This window comes from Mytilus californianus, unplaced genomic scaffold (genome assembly GCF_021869535.1).
Source record: "Mytilus californianus isolate M0D057914Y unplaced genomic scaffold, xbMytCali1.0.p SCAF_1, whole genome shotgun sequence".
In the NCBI taxonomy this organism is placed as follows: domain Eukaryota; kingdom Metazoa; phylum Mollusca; class Bivalvia; order Mytilida; family Mytilidae; genus Mytilus; species Mytilus californianus.
Window position 1 is genome coordinate 115,993,122 of NW_026262581.1, and position 15,908 is coordinate 116,009,029.

The following is a 15,908-nucleotide window of genomic DNA, read 5'->3' on the forward strand; positions in this document are numbered from 1 at the left end:
TAACTCCTATAAGAAGTCGTCTGTCAGTTTTGACGTATATATACAATTGGTAGAGCTCAACATTCTGAACATTTCTGCCCTGTCAGATTTTCTCTATTTATAACGGTTTTCCAAATAATAGACAAAACTTGCATTTTACCCCCTTTGTTCTATATTTTTAGCCATGGCGGCCATGTTGGTTGGCAGGCGGGGTCATTGGACAAATTATTTAAACTAGATACCCCCATAATGATTGTGGCCAAGTTTGGTTAAATTTGGCCCAGTAGTTTCAGAGGAGAAGATTTTTGTAATACGGCTGTCTTTATTATAGTTAGGTGTATTAATATTAGTATTAGTTTTAACTAATGGGATTATCCTCTTGAAATAAAGATTATTTATTTATTTAATATACAAATCATAAGTGGCTTATGTTGCGAAAATTTAATCTTCATTCGAACATCGTTCTTAAACGTAAACCACTGACAACTGTCCACATTAGCGTCTATGATTTTGTCAATTCAAGAACTTTAGATTTTTTCGACATACCCGACATGCAATGACAAGAATAAAACACAAAAGAAGCGTTTATGGACTCTACACTTTTTACAGAAAGTTCGGGTATACTGCCGTTGAGTCATTTAAACTTTCTTTTGACACCATATCCTCATTTATTTTGGGTTAAGGGATTTGATTCCTGGATATATATAACAATTGTACACCATATGTAAATAAGTTTACGACAAATTTACATTTTGGTTAACAAAAGATGGACAGATTTAAAATACAGGCCGTGACCCTTGTCGAAATTATGTGTCTGTTTGGGGCTGTATGAATATACAATCAAGCCCAGTCGTAACAAGGACGTTATATCATATATGCCTCGTGTAGGATGGATGCCACGCTCGATACACGTGAAAGTATCCCTGCAAAAACTCTAAGAGGGACCAGTAGGTTACAAGGCAAACTTTCTGCACCTATCCAACATACCCTCATTTTTCAGTGACAGTCCAAAATTTACCGCCTTTCATCCGGGTCGTCCTAGCTTATAATTCTTACCAATTGTATTTATTGATAATTTGTTCCCCTCATGAATAGAATATGCATAAAATATTTGCCACTGTGCGTTAAGCAATGGACAACCAATCAATCATTCATTCTTTAATTATTCAGTGTACTAGATTTGTAGATGCACAACAAAGTTATTCTAAAAATATTGAACTTGGACAACATTCTTGAGATGAAAACTCTTCTTTAATTTGCTGTTGTCATTAGGTTCTTCCAAAGAATGCAAAGTTATCTACAGTATGATCCATCCATGCAGCCGTAAATTTTGGGTGCACAAGTTAGTCTGAACTAATATAAAATAAATATGTTTAGGAGTTAACACGGCCATATTTGTTAGAAGGTAATGAGCCTAAAAAAAAAACGCACGACGCAACTCAAACTATTATAGTATCGGTGACTGATGTGGATAGTAAACTAGCAATTGATAGTAAATCATAAACAAATGTTGTTTGTAGTAGATATATGTCAGTGAGACACAGAAAAACGCGAAAATAATTAAAATTAAAATTAAACAAAAAAAAATGACGGATTTTTAAAAAGGGGAGGGTAAAAAACACAAATTGTCTTGTCCCCAAGTACCTAAGCGTTTTTGTTGGTTAATAAAAATTTGACCTTGACCATGACCGTGTTATCTTTATGTAACATGGCCGTTTGACTTCAGGTTAATAACTTTAGTTGACCCATAGATGTATAAACCCATACATCTATGGTTGACCACATCACTATTAGAATGAGCAAATAATATACTTTTATGATCTAGTAAAATTTACCAGCTCTCTTTCCTATAGCACAATGAAACAAAACTGGACCGTCTCGTCCTATTTCTAGCAGCTTGTCCTTGTACTGTTGAAATACATCTGCACTGTATGTAATATTTAAATCTGAAATATAATTTCATCTTAATTTTAAATATGCAAATATAGTTTATGGAAAACTAATAATTCGTGAATCCTGGAGCACATTTAGGAAAATTACATACCATTGCTAATGCTTTAGCCGTTAAGTGGAAGAAGTTATAAATAAAGTTGATTTCAAAATGAAAGAATTAAAGCTTGACAAATAGAGCTTGAAGAAATTTTATGTCGCAAACATGTAAAAAGTTGTAAATATGGTTATAACAAGATACTTGGATATAACTTCAGGTGAAATTTTACCTAAATTTCGTACTTGACTTTCATTTCACCTTATTGCAAAGCGCATACATTCAATAAAATGCTCCGCTGGGCGCAGCTTGATACGACCGCAGAGGTCGAACCCTGAACAGTTGGGCAAGTATGGACACAACATTCAAGCTTGATACAGCTCTGAATTTGGATTGTGATTAAATATTTGACACAGCATAGGTTTCTGACACATAATGAATGTGGTCTAAGAACTTAAAAATTTTTAATTTACCTATTCAAACCATATCATTATTATTTGCTTTTATATATAAATCAGAAATAACCAATTTAAAATGGAAAATTTTAAAGAAAAAAAAATCCCCCCCCCCAAATTTTTTGAACCCCCTTATGATTCATCAACCCCAAACTAAATCCCAGCCTTCCCTTTGTGGTATGGTACCTTGCAGTACAATTTCAGAGAGATCCATACACTTGAACACAAGTTATTGTCTGGAAACTAGAAAAATGCTTGTTTTTTGGCCCCAAATTCCTAAACACTTAGGGCAATTACCCCCAAACTCAAACCCAGCTTTCCCTTTCTGATATGGAACCTTTGCCACTGGACGTTAAGCAACCAACAATCAATCGATCAATCAATCAATCAATGGAACCTTGTAGTACAATTTCATAAATATCCATACACTTACACACAAGTCATTGTCATGAAACTAGAAAAATGCTTGTTTTTTGCCCCATTTTGGGCCCCTAATTCCTAAAATTTTGAGCATATGGCAAAATCAAAGTAAATCATTTGCACCACGTGACTTTGTCCCTTTTGATCAAATTACTTCCCTAAGCTTAAGATTGAAAATATAATTTATAATAGATTTGCGGATAATCCAGTCCTTTTCCGTCATGTATCTAAAACTAATGTATCTTTAAAAACTTCCTTTGGCGGATATTTACAAAAATGCTGTGTAATTCTAAGGGAAAATGCTTAAAATTTGACTTTTTACGAAATGGGAAGGTTGAAATCATCATGTTTTTAAAAGAATTTGGCCGAAAACTTAAGAAAGCAGGTAAGTTAAAAGTTATTTAACTTTAAAATTCAACCTACAAGGTGTTTCCCTATATGCGAACAAATCATGAACAATATCTTCCATCATGTGTATTTCTGTTTTGAATCTTGCTATTTTACGATTTTAAGTCATTTTATTTGATCTTATATAGCAATTACACAATGGTTACGCTTCCGATTTTTAAACTAAAAAGGCCGAAAGATTTCAGAGTAGACAATGTCCATTTGTACACGGACAGAAGCCAAAAAAACATGTACAATTCACCTATATGCGAACAAATTTTTCATTCGACATAGGTATTTGCATATTGGCATTTTTATTAAAAGGGCTTATATAATCCTATTGTAATGGCTGCCGTCATGATAAGGCAAAATGGCCGCTATGCAAATTAGCAAATTACCCCAAATTTTGCCATATGGGCAATTACCCCCAAAATCAATCCCAGCATTCCCTTTGTGATATGGAACCTTGTGGTACAATGTCAGAGAGATCCATACACTAACACACAAGTTATGTCTGGAAGTTACAAAAATGCTTATTTTGGACCCTTATTCCTTAACTGTTGGTACCATAACCCCCAAAATCAATCCCAACCTTCCTTTTGTGGTATTGAACCTTATGGTAAAATTTCATAGAGATCCATTCACTTAAACTAAAGTTAGAGTGCGAAAACCAATGTGTCTTCGGACGACGACGACGACGACGCCAACGTCATACCAATATACGACCACAAAATTTTTTTGCGGTCGTATAAAAACCTTTTTTCATCGTCTGTCATTTTTTCTACAATATTCACTCTAAATGATATTATTAGAAAGTCTTAAGATTACAAAGTAAACTTACCTACAGGTAAATGATAATACTTCAATGATGATTCATTAAAATGTTCGCTTTCAATTTCTTCATTAAAGCCAATTTCGTCACCATACTCCTCGGCGTTCTGGGTTTCATAATTAACCATTGATGAAGGAGATATATGTTTTCTGTCCAAGGCTGGATCTAAGACCACTTTCTCCAAGGTCGATTGTGTTTGTCGCACAGGGTTATAGTTCTCGTCATAAGTATTGACGTTGTCTGGTATGTTGATGAGATTTACAGTCTCTTGTGAAGGATTGCTGTCCATAGTTTTACCCATCCGCATGTTGATGACTGATTTATATCCATGAGCTTCCAGTTCCTTTAAATGACCCCTTCTTATCTGACCGGCAGTGAACCAATTCTTATAGACAGGATGACCAAGCCAATAACCCAACCAATTTTGATATGCATCACATTTTGGGGGATTGCTAACGATTGGCTCACCTGTTATTTCTGCAACAACCGATTTCAATTTGTCTGCTGTGAAATCCATTCCCATTAGAGCACTCATTTTATAGAATTTCTCACTATTAACTCTTGGTTCGTATTTAGAGTCCAGTTTTGACATGTATGCTGTATGCAATAAGGTTGTAAAAGCTACAGCTTGTGGTTGGCTGCCATAGAGCAAAATTGGCTTCTCCATTTCAATAATTGAGTGAGTTAGTTTCTCCACTGCTTTAACACAAGCCCAGTCTTCGTTCTCTTTCAGAATGGCATCAAACTGAAGACCGGAAATTTTTGCAGCATATTTGGCTTCTGATACAGATGCTAGTTGTTCACCCCCAAACTGACCAGGGTTGTTTTCATGGTATAGAGATATAACGCCGTTAAATCCTCCATCATGTGCGTATTTTATTTGCGTGTCTGTTAATCCTCCAGCAACATACAGTTTTGGTGTCACTTCTTTTGCCCACCATAATTTTTTTGATGATTTGAATCCAGGAACACTTCTCGGAGACAAAGTATCAAGGCGAAGATCAACACTTCCTGTCGACATAGAGCGAAAAAACAAAAGTCCATACTGAACAACTGTTGTAGTCCTCTTTGGTATTCGAACAATCATATTGCTGGTTAATTGCGCACTACACGACCTACATAACCTGTACAGCTTTGATAACGTAGATTTATTTTTTTATGGCATGCGGAGGCAGTCATAAATCAAATCGATATATAAACGACTTCGTCTGCTATATTGAAGTGATTTTTTCGGATAAGTGGGAAGTCATATGTCCTAACTACACAATAATTTTGGCCAACTAAATTAGACTCAACTCAAATATGCATTTTGCCGTGTAGACAGACTGGAGCCAGCATTTAATCAAATTTGTAATTCAATACAATACAATAATCTCATATACATATGCAAACATCATAAGATAAGGTATTTAAGATAAGATATTTTTATTTCCAATTATGGGACCCAAAGGGCATAAACATTACAACATCAATATTTTTTCATAATACAATACAAACAATGAGATAAAAAAAAAAGTAACACAGTAATAGTCGGACCAATCATACCAATATTTCGGACCTAATTTCTATTTCAAAAAACAACGGCAGACATTATCTGTTAACAAAGCTCTGTTCATTACCGGTTAATAAGTTAAATAAAATTTTAGAGGATTGCAACACAATTTCATATAGCAGTCCTAAGTATGAAATCGTTCAAATTATAATGGCATATTGTTATTCTAAACTGTTTCCCAAAATTGATCGCCCTGAAGATCATAAAAAACAGTTTATTAAAATAAAGTATGTCAATAAAGGTTTTGATTTTGTAAATATTGCCGGTATTTTTAACGACCATTCTGTTAAAGAACAAATTCCGGGATATTTTGATAATACTGAGCTCCCTCTTATTTGTTATATTTACAAGAAATCTACCCGGAAATTTGTGTTTAATTATAGCCAATTGTGTAAAGATGTTAATATCAGTGAAAATACACCTACTTCATGTAATTGCAGTAATTCCGAATACATTTATGGACCCATTTCCCATGTTATAACAGGAGATCTTAACATCGTTCAAGACCGAGAGTTAAAATCATTCCTCAGTAAAGGACCTAAATATCGTCCCCCGTCAATTATTAATTGGAATGAGTGTCGTAATATCATCCACGACTCACTCCATACTTACTGTTTGAAATGGATAAAACGGGAAAAAGCTGACAAAAAATCTTTGGACTCTTTTTTTAAATCAGTAATGAACATAGTTGATATACGTATTCAACATTTTAAAGAACATTTTACTCTTAACAATAACCACAATAAACCTATTTCTCGTATCAAACATAAACTAAAAGAACTAGCCAAGGAATTTGTTTTTGTCCCGGCCGATAAAGCTGCTAATAATATTATTATTGTTTGACGTAAATTTTACATTGAGGTTCTGAAAAAAGAAATCACCAATTCACCAACATTCCAACTGACTCCATTTTCAGAAAACGACATCTGTAACAAACATAAACTTTTAGCTACCGCTTTACAAGCAGAACCAAATACAATGAAAGTCCCAACTATGTATTGGCTTCCGAAGCTACACAAAACACCTTACAAATATAGATTCATTTCGTCTTCAAGCCATTGTTCCACTACTAAATTGTCTATTCTTCTTACCAGTACACTTGGTACAATCAAAAACCTGATAATAAATTGTTCAAATAAGGCCTTCGAAAATAGTGGAATTAATTACTTTTGGAGTGTCAAGAACTCGTTGGAAGTACTTGATAAATTGCATGCATATATTGGTGATTTTGAATCTGTTCAAAGTTTTGATTTTTCTACCCTATATACCACATTGCCTCACATTCTCATTAAGAAAAAATTCACACACCTAATTAAATGGGCATTTAAAAAGTCAGAATGTGAATATATATGTTCAAACTCTTTTAGGTCATTTTTTAGTAGCAATAAACAAAAAAAACTATGTCAATTGGACATGCTTTGATACTATATATGCCCTTGAATTTTTACTAGATAACATTTTTGTTCGCTTTGGAGATTCCGTATATCGTCAGGTTATCGGAATTCCAATGGGGACTAACTGTGCACCACTTATTGCGGACCTTTTTTTGTATTGCTATGAGTTACAATTTATGACAAAAATCAGTAAAGACCCATCGAAACAACATCTGATACACAAATTTAATAATACTTTTAGATATTTGGATGATATTTTGGCTCTCAATAATGACGACTTCAGTATGTATACTAAAGAAATTTATCCTGTTGAACTTACTTTAAATAAAGCTAATACTAACAATGACCACTGCCCTTTCCTCGATCTTGATATCTATATCATTAACGGAAAGCTTAATACTAAAATATATGATAAAAGAGATGATTTTTCATTTCCTATCGTTAATTATCCATTTTTAGATGGTGACGTTCCCTTGTCACCATCTTACGGTGTTTATATATCTCAACTTGTACGATTCGCTCGTGTATGTAACAATGTTTTAGATTTTAACGAGAGAAATGTATGTATTACTGAAAAATTATTACACCAGGGTTTTCGATATCACAAACTAGTCAAAACATTTACTAAATTTTATCATCGGTATAAGGACATCATTCGTAAATATAGCTCAACATGCAGACTTCTTATACGTTCAGGTATTTCACATCCAATTTTTTATGGAAATATTCTTTATAAAGCACAAAAATGTCAGTATTCACCTCTGAAACTAACAAAACCTTTAAATAGACTTATTAAGAAGGGATATAGTTACGATACTGTTGTCAGGTCATTAAAGATTGCATATTTTGGCGTTGATATTGATTCACTTATAGGGTCTTTGCATCTGCACTAAACACATTTATTTAAAAACCAGTTGTTGGCATGACACGGGTTATGTTCTTCTCATATATGTTATGATGGTATGATACTAAACCCCTAACGGGAAGGATTGTGCCTGATATTCATATGATGAAGACATAATCTTTCAATCAGTTTAATTGAAGTCTGGAGCTGGCATGTCAGTTAACTGCTAGTAGTCTGTTGTTATTTATGTATTATTGTCATTTTGTTTATTTTCTTTGGTTACATCTTCTGACATCAGACTCGGACTTCTCTTGAACTGAATTTTAATGTGCGTATTGTTATGCGTTTACTTTTCTACATTGGCTAGAGGTATAGGGGGAGGGTTGAGATCTCATAAACATGTTTAACCCCGCCGCATTTTTGCGCCTGTCCCAAGTCAGGAGCCTCTAGCCTTTGTTAGTCTTGTATTATTTTTAATTTTAGTTTCTTGTGTACAATTTGGAGTTTAGTATGGCGTTCATTATCACTGAACTAGTATATATATTTGTTTAGGGGCCAGCTGAAGGACGCCTCCGGGTGCGGGAATTTCTCGCTGCATTGAAGACCTGTTGGTGGCCTTCTGCTGTTGTCTGTTCTGTGGTCGGGTTGTTGTCTCTTTGACACATTCCCCATTTCCATTCTCAATTTTATCTATACTAAGTAATTTAACACATAACTTTGTGAACCAAAAAATATACTTCCGGCAACAATAGTAATATATATCTATTAACTTTCAAGAACATTCCAAATGTTAAATATCATATTATGAATACCCGTCATAAACGGACACTCGCCGCCCAGGAAAAACCAACTTATATAGTTTGGAAACCTGCGTCACGGAGCAATGCAAGAACCGTTTCTGGGTAATGATGCCGTACTTGATCATGATCATGATTATATAAAAAAACAATTTTTTATACAAAAAAGGAAGTTTTAACTGTACGATGTCTACGGCTAGAATGACCACCTAGACAATTTTTTTTTCACGAACCCGCGAAAAACAAATTAGCATAACAAAACATTAGGTCACCTGACCTATCAAATCATACATCATTGACCCATACAAAATATTATAGAAACTTTAAGACAGTATTTTTCCGCTATACTGCGAAACGCTGAAAAATATATGTCCTAACTACACAATAATTTTGGCCAACTAAATTAGACTCAACTCAAATATGCATTTTGCCGTGCAGACAGACTAGAAAAACAAAGAACGGGCGTGAGAAATGCAATATGAATACAATGCAAGATACTAATCAAATCATGAATCATAATAAAAAATAAAATTCAAACCCTAAACATTCACAAGCCAAGTTTTTTCGTAACCTGAAGCCGATGATCAAGTGAATTAGCCACGTAACCATCTTTAGCAGTGTCGCTTTTCCACCGACCGCGTGTCGTTTCCAACAACGTTCGTTTACATCTGAATTGGCGGCTGCAGTAGCCCACCTGCTCTCAAAGAATGCAAACCAATGTTTAAATCAGGACAAATACTTTTTAACCTAGAAACTATACATTCTCTAGCTCTGGTATAGCTTAACCGTTTATTTTTATATATTAATGAACAAACTTGTTTTGATCTGAAAATTGGTCTAAATAAAAAATTATCTGATTCAGAATTAATCATAGCTAATTGAAAATACTTTTTCAATAATAAATATGGACAGGCAATTGACTCTCCTTTACAAATGACAATTTCGTCACCTAATCTATATTGATCAGTTTTACTCTTAAATATCTTGATTGAAAAATTATCATCTTTGAAAACTATATCCTTACAACGAATTGCGCTTACTTCATCATAACGAAGAAAACCAGCAAAACATAAAATTATCATAGTTAAATCCCGTATAACAAGTAAATCATTACAGTCTTTGTACTTAGAACATAAATTTATCAAAACATCTACGGTAATGTGATCTTTTTTCACTTTCGGTCTGTGAGGTTGTCGTTTTGCAGCTTCCATTAAATTTACAACGAAAGAATTTGTTGTCGGATCTTGAATTCCTTGAATGTTATGCGCCCACTTGATCCCGTAAACGGCAGATTGCACTACACTTTTAGACGAGCCTTTATCCAGTAAATGAGTTAAGTATAACGCAACGTGAATTGGAGAAGCGGGAATAGATTTTCCTCCTTCTTTAGATATAAACTGTTCACAACGTTTAAAAGAATAAAAATATTTACTATTGGTGTTGCTGCTATGTGAATGTAACAAAAATTCTTCAATTTTCCCACCAAGTTGAGTGAAATTTTCTGAAATCGCTCCACACTGTGAAATCTCTTTCTGAATGGTACATTTTAACCCGATCCCTAAAAAACAAATAAAATAAAAAATATCTAAAATCTAATTTTAAGTGCCAACAAAGTGAAATTTGTATCTGTCTTTCCGAATAATCCGTTCCTTCCTCTTCCTCTCATAACTACATTTGATGACAATAATCTGCTGTCTCCTATACAAAACTCGCAAATTTTTGCGAACCTTCAATACCAACGTTTAAAATTGGCCAAAAAGGGGCTGACCTCCAGTATGGAACAATTAGTGTACCGATAGATTTTTCTTGTTTCATTTTTTGAATACATTTGGAAACAAGTGACGGTGGTGGTACAATCCAATTAATTTCGCTTTTCCAATCTTGATCGAAAGCATTAATACCTGAAGTATAAGGACACCAGTGCTTAGAGTTGAAGACCAGACATTTTGTATTATAATCTGACGCAAATCGATCTACCGTATGAGGACCCCACAAATTATCTAGAACTGAATACACTTCTGGGTCTATTCCCCAGTCATCACAGTCTACACTTTTACTGATCTGATCAGCCTTAACGTTTTCGTCTCTTGGTACCCAGTGTGGTAACAATACAATATTGTTAAGCTTACATACATTGGCTATCTTGATAGCGATTAATTGTAGATCGCCTTTTCTACTACCTTGCTTAATAATGTAAACAATATTTTGATTATCAGTATACCATTTAATAGTTTCACCTTGTAATGTTACTAGTAATGACAACAACACTCTATATACAGCTTCTAACTCTCTCCATGTGGAGCTTTTCAAACTTTCTACAGAGTTCCAACTACCCATAACTTCAGTGTCACTGATACTGACAGCATACCCTCCGAAATCTATACCGGAGGCATCACTGTAAACAATGCTAGAGTACTGTTCCACTATACTCAAATCTCTGCCATTCAGTATGGCTACGTTTTCCTTCCAGAAAACAATTTCATCTAATGCTTTGCTATTCAAACGCACATGAGCGTTCCAACTTGCTCTATACAATAAGCAATCGTACATACTCCTTGTACGCAACCGTACTACTGGGCCCATTGCCCCTTGCATAGAAATAATCTGTCCAATAATGGACGCCAAAAACATGGCTGTTACTTTTATTTCACCTTTTCCCAACCTGTGAATAATCACATTCAGCGTATCTTTCAACTTATTCAATCTAGTTTCTGTAACATAAACAATACCATTTTTCATGTCCCACACCAAACCTAGCCAAGTAACTGATTGACTTGGTTCCCAACTACACTTTTCTTCGGCAATTAAAAAACCAGCCGATCTTAAAGATAACGTACAGTTAAGCTACAGAAATTAGCCTTACTAATTTCACTTGCCCCACCTATGCCATCATCAAGATACATTATAATCTATAATCCTTGATCTCTTAGATATTTTACAATGCATCTAACAACCTTAGTAAATATGTATCCTGCTGTACTTATACCGAAAGGTAATACGTTAAAAACGTAGTGTTTTGTTACTTTTTCATGTTCATGAAACCAACTGAAACCTAAGTACGTTTTGTGATCTTCGAATATTTCAATATGATGATATGCTGAGCGAAGATCGTATGTAAATAGATAGTCCCCCTTTTCGAACATATGACTAGCTTCAACAGCATCTTCATATTTGAACCTAAATTTGTGTAAGTGGGGGTTTATATGCCTGCAGTCAAGAACAAGTCTGAATTTTTCTTTATTCCTCGCAACTATGAGAGGATTAACTACTTTAGGTAACTCGTGTACTTGAGATATACAACCCCGACTAATTAACTTAGTGATCTCGGATTCAACAAACTCTGAATTATCAAATGCTGTCTTATTGTTCCTTAAACTACAGCTTTCAGGTTCTGTATAAAACGGAATTCTGTAACCATCTCTAATAATACTTAGAATATAGTCGTTCGCATTTATACTTTGCCAATAAGTGAATGCGTTGCGTAACCTGTTTACCGGTGAATCGTTAGAGTTCACCTTTGTAACTGTACTTTTAAATGTGTTATCAAGCTTGACGAATTGTGAATGCGTCTCTTTTGCAATTGTGCTTTTGTCAAAACTATCAAAGTTTTCTACAGTTTTATCAAAACTATTTACATTTTTACTTATCTTGTCATTCTTGTTTCTTTGCATTGCTGCACCAAAAGCACCAGTTTGATGGTCGACCCTCCAGTGTCCGGGAATACCACATTCATAACATTTCCCTGGGCGTTGAACTGGAACATTATTTCTAGGTGCGTTGGAATTAAATCTCGACGATTGAGAGGTACTGTAAGGGGTTGATCTATGCTGTTTACTTTGTTTCTCGTTCTTGATTTTCCGTGCAGCTTTGTTTTCGGCTCTGATGATTCGTTTTTCATCTTCAGAGTCGTCGGCCAGACTATGAGTTTCATATTCTGTCACTGTTTTCCAGCCACTCTCGGATTGGTCTGCCAATTTAACTAATTTTTGTCTATGACGTAATATATCCAAACCTTCACTGATACTTTGTGCTGCCTTTTGGGTCTGTTCGGTTTGCTCCGGGTCTTCCCTCAGAAAACATCTAGCTTCCTTCATCTTGTTGGCAACTTTGGAATTAACTTTAAATTGTTCTTCATTCCCCTTTCTCTTGGACACGTAATTGTCCGAATTCATCTCTTCAATCTTGGCAAGTTGTGTTTCTGACAATTGTCGTTGATTTTCGTTCGTCGACTTTTGGAACGCGTCAAAACTGCTTTTGATAATCCTGTCCATGTGATGTACGATATCATTCTGTGCGATTGAAACAGCTTCTTGCACACGTTGTTTTATCAAAGAATCTAGCTGTACCGGCTCCGACATTTTAACTGTACGATGTCTACGGCTAGAATGACCACCTAGACAATTTATTTTTCACGAACCCGCGAAAAACAAATTAGCATAACAAAACATTAGGTCACCTGACCTATCAAATCATACATCATTGACCCATACAAAATATTATAGAAACTTTAAGACAGTATTTTTCCGCTATATTGCGAAACGCTGAAAAATATATGTATTGCACATGAAATACTAGTACTTGCTATGAGCAGTCATTAATAAATAATAATTTTACTTGCAAAATACACCCATCTGGGTCAAGCAAACACAAATACAAACATATCTAATACAGATAGTGAAGAATTACAAATATAATAATGTTTATCGGTTTACTGATAATACAGGTTTAATAAAAGTTATAATTCCGTATTTATTCTCGAGTCCCCCCTTTTATCTTTGCATTCTGAACTTTGACCGTGTCTGTCACGTGACTTTAGCGTATTGTAACGTCACTTCCAAATTTTCTAACGTTTGAACGGGAAGCTTGTTCAATTTGTTTTGTAAAATCCAGTTCCATCCTCAACACAGATGAAACCTCAGAAAAGGCTACTTCTAAGCGTAAAAGACCTAAAAGTCATGTGCATTCTGATCCAGAAAGACCCATGGCTCCTCGTGGGAATCAGAACATTATTGCGGCGGGTAGTCATTCAACTCAAGTTATGGTAAATGAAAGCGGAGACGAAATTATTGCCTCCAACCAAAACCATAGTGACCGTGCGGAGTTAAACCCTGTGACAGTAGCCATTCCTGGACCGTCGTCTTCGAGAGTTCTGATGTCGAGTACAGAGTCTCTTCGACCAGAATCACACGATGTCGCCACAACAATCCACAGAAGAGCAGCCGATAATGATTCTAGTATAGTTTCCCAAGTCGAGATGGTCCTATCGATTCAGGATAGTCATGGTATGTATACACATACAGGGGACCAAAATGCACCCCCCTTTTATCATAGTAGGAGGTCCCAGTCGCAAATTACAGGCTCGCATTTGGCCAGTAATGAAATTTTCCGAGTTAATCACATTCCGGAAACCATTCCTAGCATATTTGATCCGATTGGGGCTCATATTCCATTAAAGATTAAGGAAAAAAATTGGCGGGGTGAGTTTATTCATTTAGGTTTATTGCTAAAATCTGCAGCAGATTTGGGCTCTGATTCTACTTTAGATGGCGATTTTGTTTTGAAAGGAGGTGCCCTGACTGTGGTTAATAAGAAGCCAGATTCTTTAAACAATATAGAAATTTGGACTTCGGCCTTTATGATCTATATGGCAATTCTATTAGAAAAATGGCCTATGAAAGCCCAAGAGTATTTGAAATATATGCAAAGCATTCGATTAGCGTCGTCTAGGGGTACTAATAATGGTTGTGCCGTGTACGATGATCAGTACCGACTAAAAAAAGAGCGCTTTCCATCATCTTCCTGGGGTGTCATTGGTCAGGAATTGTGGGTTTTGTTCGTGGTGACGGGGAATGTCAGTCAGTCATCGTCTGTAGTCATGAGCAATAATTCTCATTCCTCCTCGAATTATCAATCTCGTCAGGTTTCGGATATTAATCCTAGTAGAACTCAAGGGAGGACTCCTCATAACCAGAGTAATTTTCGTGGCTACAGTGGAGCCGGTTTTCAATCTCGCCAAAAATGTCGGAATTTCAACCAAGGCCGTTGTACGTTTGGAAGAAAATGCAAATTTGATCACAAATGCTCAAAATGTAATGGGACACACCCAGTTACAAGTTGTAGAACTTAAAAAGGTTAAACGGAGTGACTTGTCAGATTTATATAAATTAGGAAATTCCCCTATCAATGTTTGTGAAGTCGAAAAATGTTTGTTGGATTATATGGAAATAACTGCTGCCGCCGAATTGATTCAGGGATTACGTTTTGGCTTTAAACTGATGTACGCTGGGCCTAGATTTTCTTTTACTTGTAAAAATTCTAAAAGTGTTTTAAAGAATACAGAGACCACTAGGAAGAAGTTGAATAAAGAAATTGAGCTCGGGCGTATTGCAGGTCTATTTTCACATCCACCTTTTCCTACATTTCGCTGTTCCCCCCTTGCTCTCATTCCTGAAACAACCGTAGGAGAATTTCGCTTAGTGTTGAATCTTTCATCCCCTACTGGTAATTCTGTTAATGATTTTATTGATCGAGAATTTTGTTCTGTGCGTTATGCGAGTATTGATGATGCGGTCGAGATGATTCAAAAATTAGGAAAAACACACGTTTTGTTGGCAAAAGCCGACGTAAAGTGCGCCTTCAGATTGTTGAGAATTTGGCCAGGTGATTTCGATCAGTTGGGTTTTGAATTTGATGATGAGTTTTATTATGACCGTAATTTGCCTCTCGGGGCAGGTCTCAGTTGTTCCTTATTCGAAAAATTGTCCACGGCTTTGCATTGGTATACGGTATTCTAAGAATATTCTGCATTATTTAGATGATTTTTTGTTCGCCGGAGAAGCAGGCACGAACCAGTGTGCCAATTTATTGAAAACATTTACTAATGTATGCCAGAAATGGGGGGTCCCTTTAGCAGAAGATAAAACAGTTTTACCAGTTGAAATTTTAACATTTTTGGGCATAGAATTTGATACTATCGCCATGGAGCTCCGGCTTCCGAAAGTTAAGTTAATCGAGATAAAGCAACGGATTACTGTTATACTTGGTTGTAAAAAAGTAAAGTTGCGTGAACTTCAGTCACTTATTGGGTTATTGAACTTTGCTTGTCAGGTCGTTGTTCCAGGCAGGGCATTTTGTCGTCGGTTTATTGATGCAACTTGCAACGTAAAGGAAGCTTGGCATAGAATTCGCGTCTCGTCTGAGATGAAAGATGATTTGCAAATTTGGTTATCCTTTTTAAATGAGTATAACGGTGTTTCTGTAA

General features: G+C 35.5%; 1 protein-coding gene across 3 annotated transcripts in view; it reads right to left on the minus strand.

Annotated features, from left to right (window-relative positions):
* Positions 1–15,908, minus strand: part of LOC127731687 (uncharacterized) — a 54,263-nt gene that overhangs the window by 23,540 nt on the left and 14,815 nt on the right. For 2 of the 3 annotated variants that reach the window (XM_052240498.1, XM_052240473.1), the window contains exons 1-2: positions 4,070–5,340; positions 1,815–1,925 (exon numbers count right to left, since the gene is read on the minus strand). In XM_052240498.1, coding sequence (XP_052096458.1) covers positions 1,815–1,925; positions 4,070–5,147 — 1,189 coding nt within the window. In that variant the 5' untranslated portion in view covers positions 5,148–5,340. Of the gene's footprint in view, positions 1–1,814; positions 1,926–4,069; positions 5,341–15,908 lie in introns of those variants that run through there. The other variant, XM_052240487.1, reaches the window with a different exon arrangement.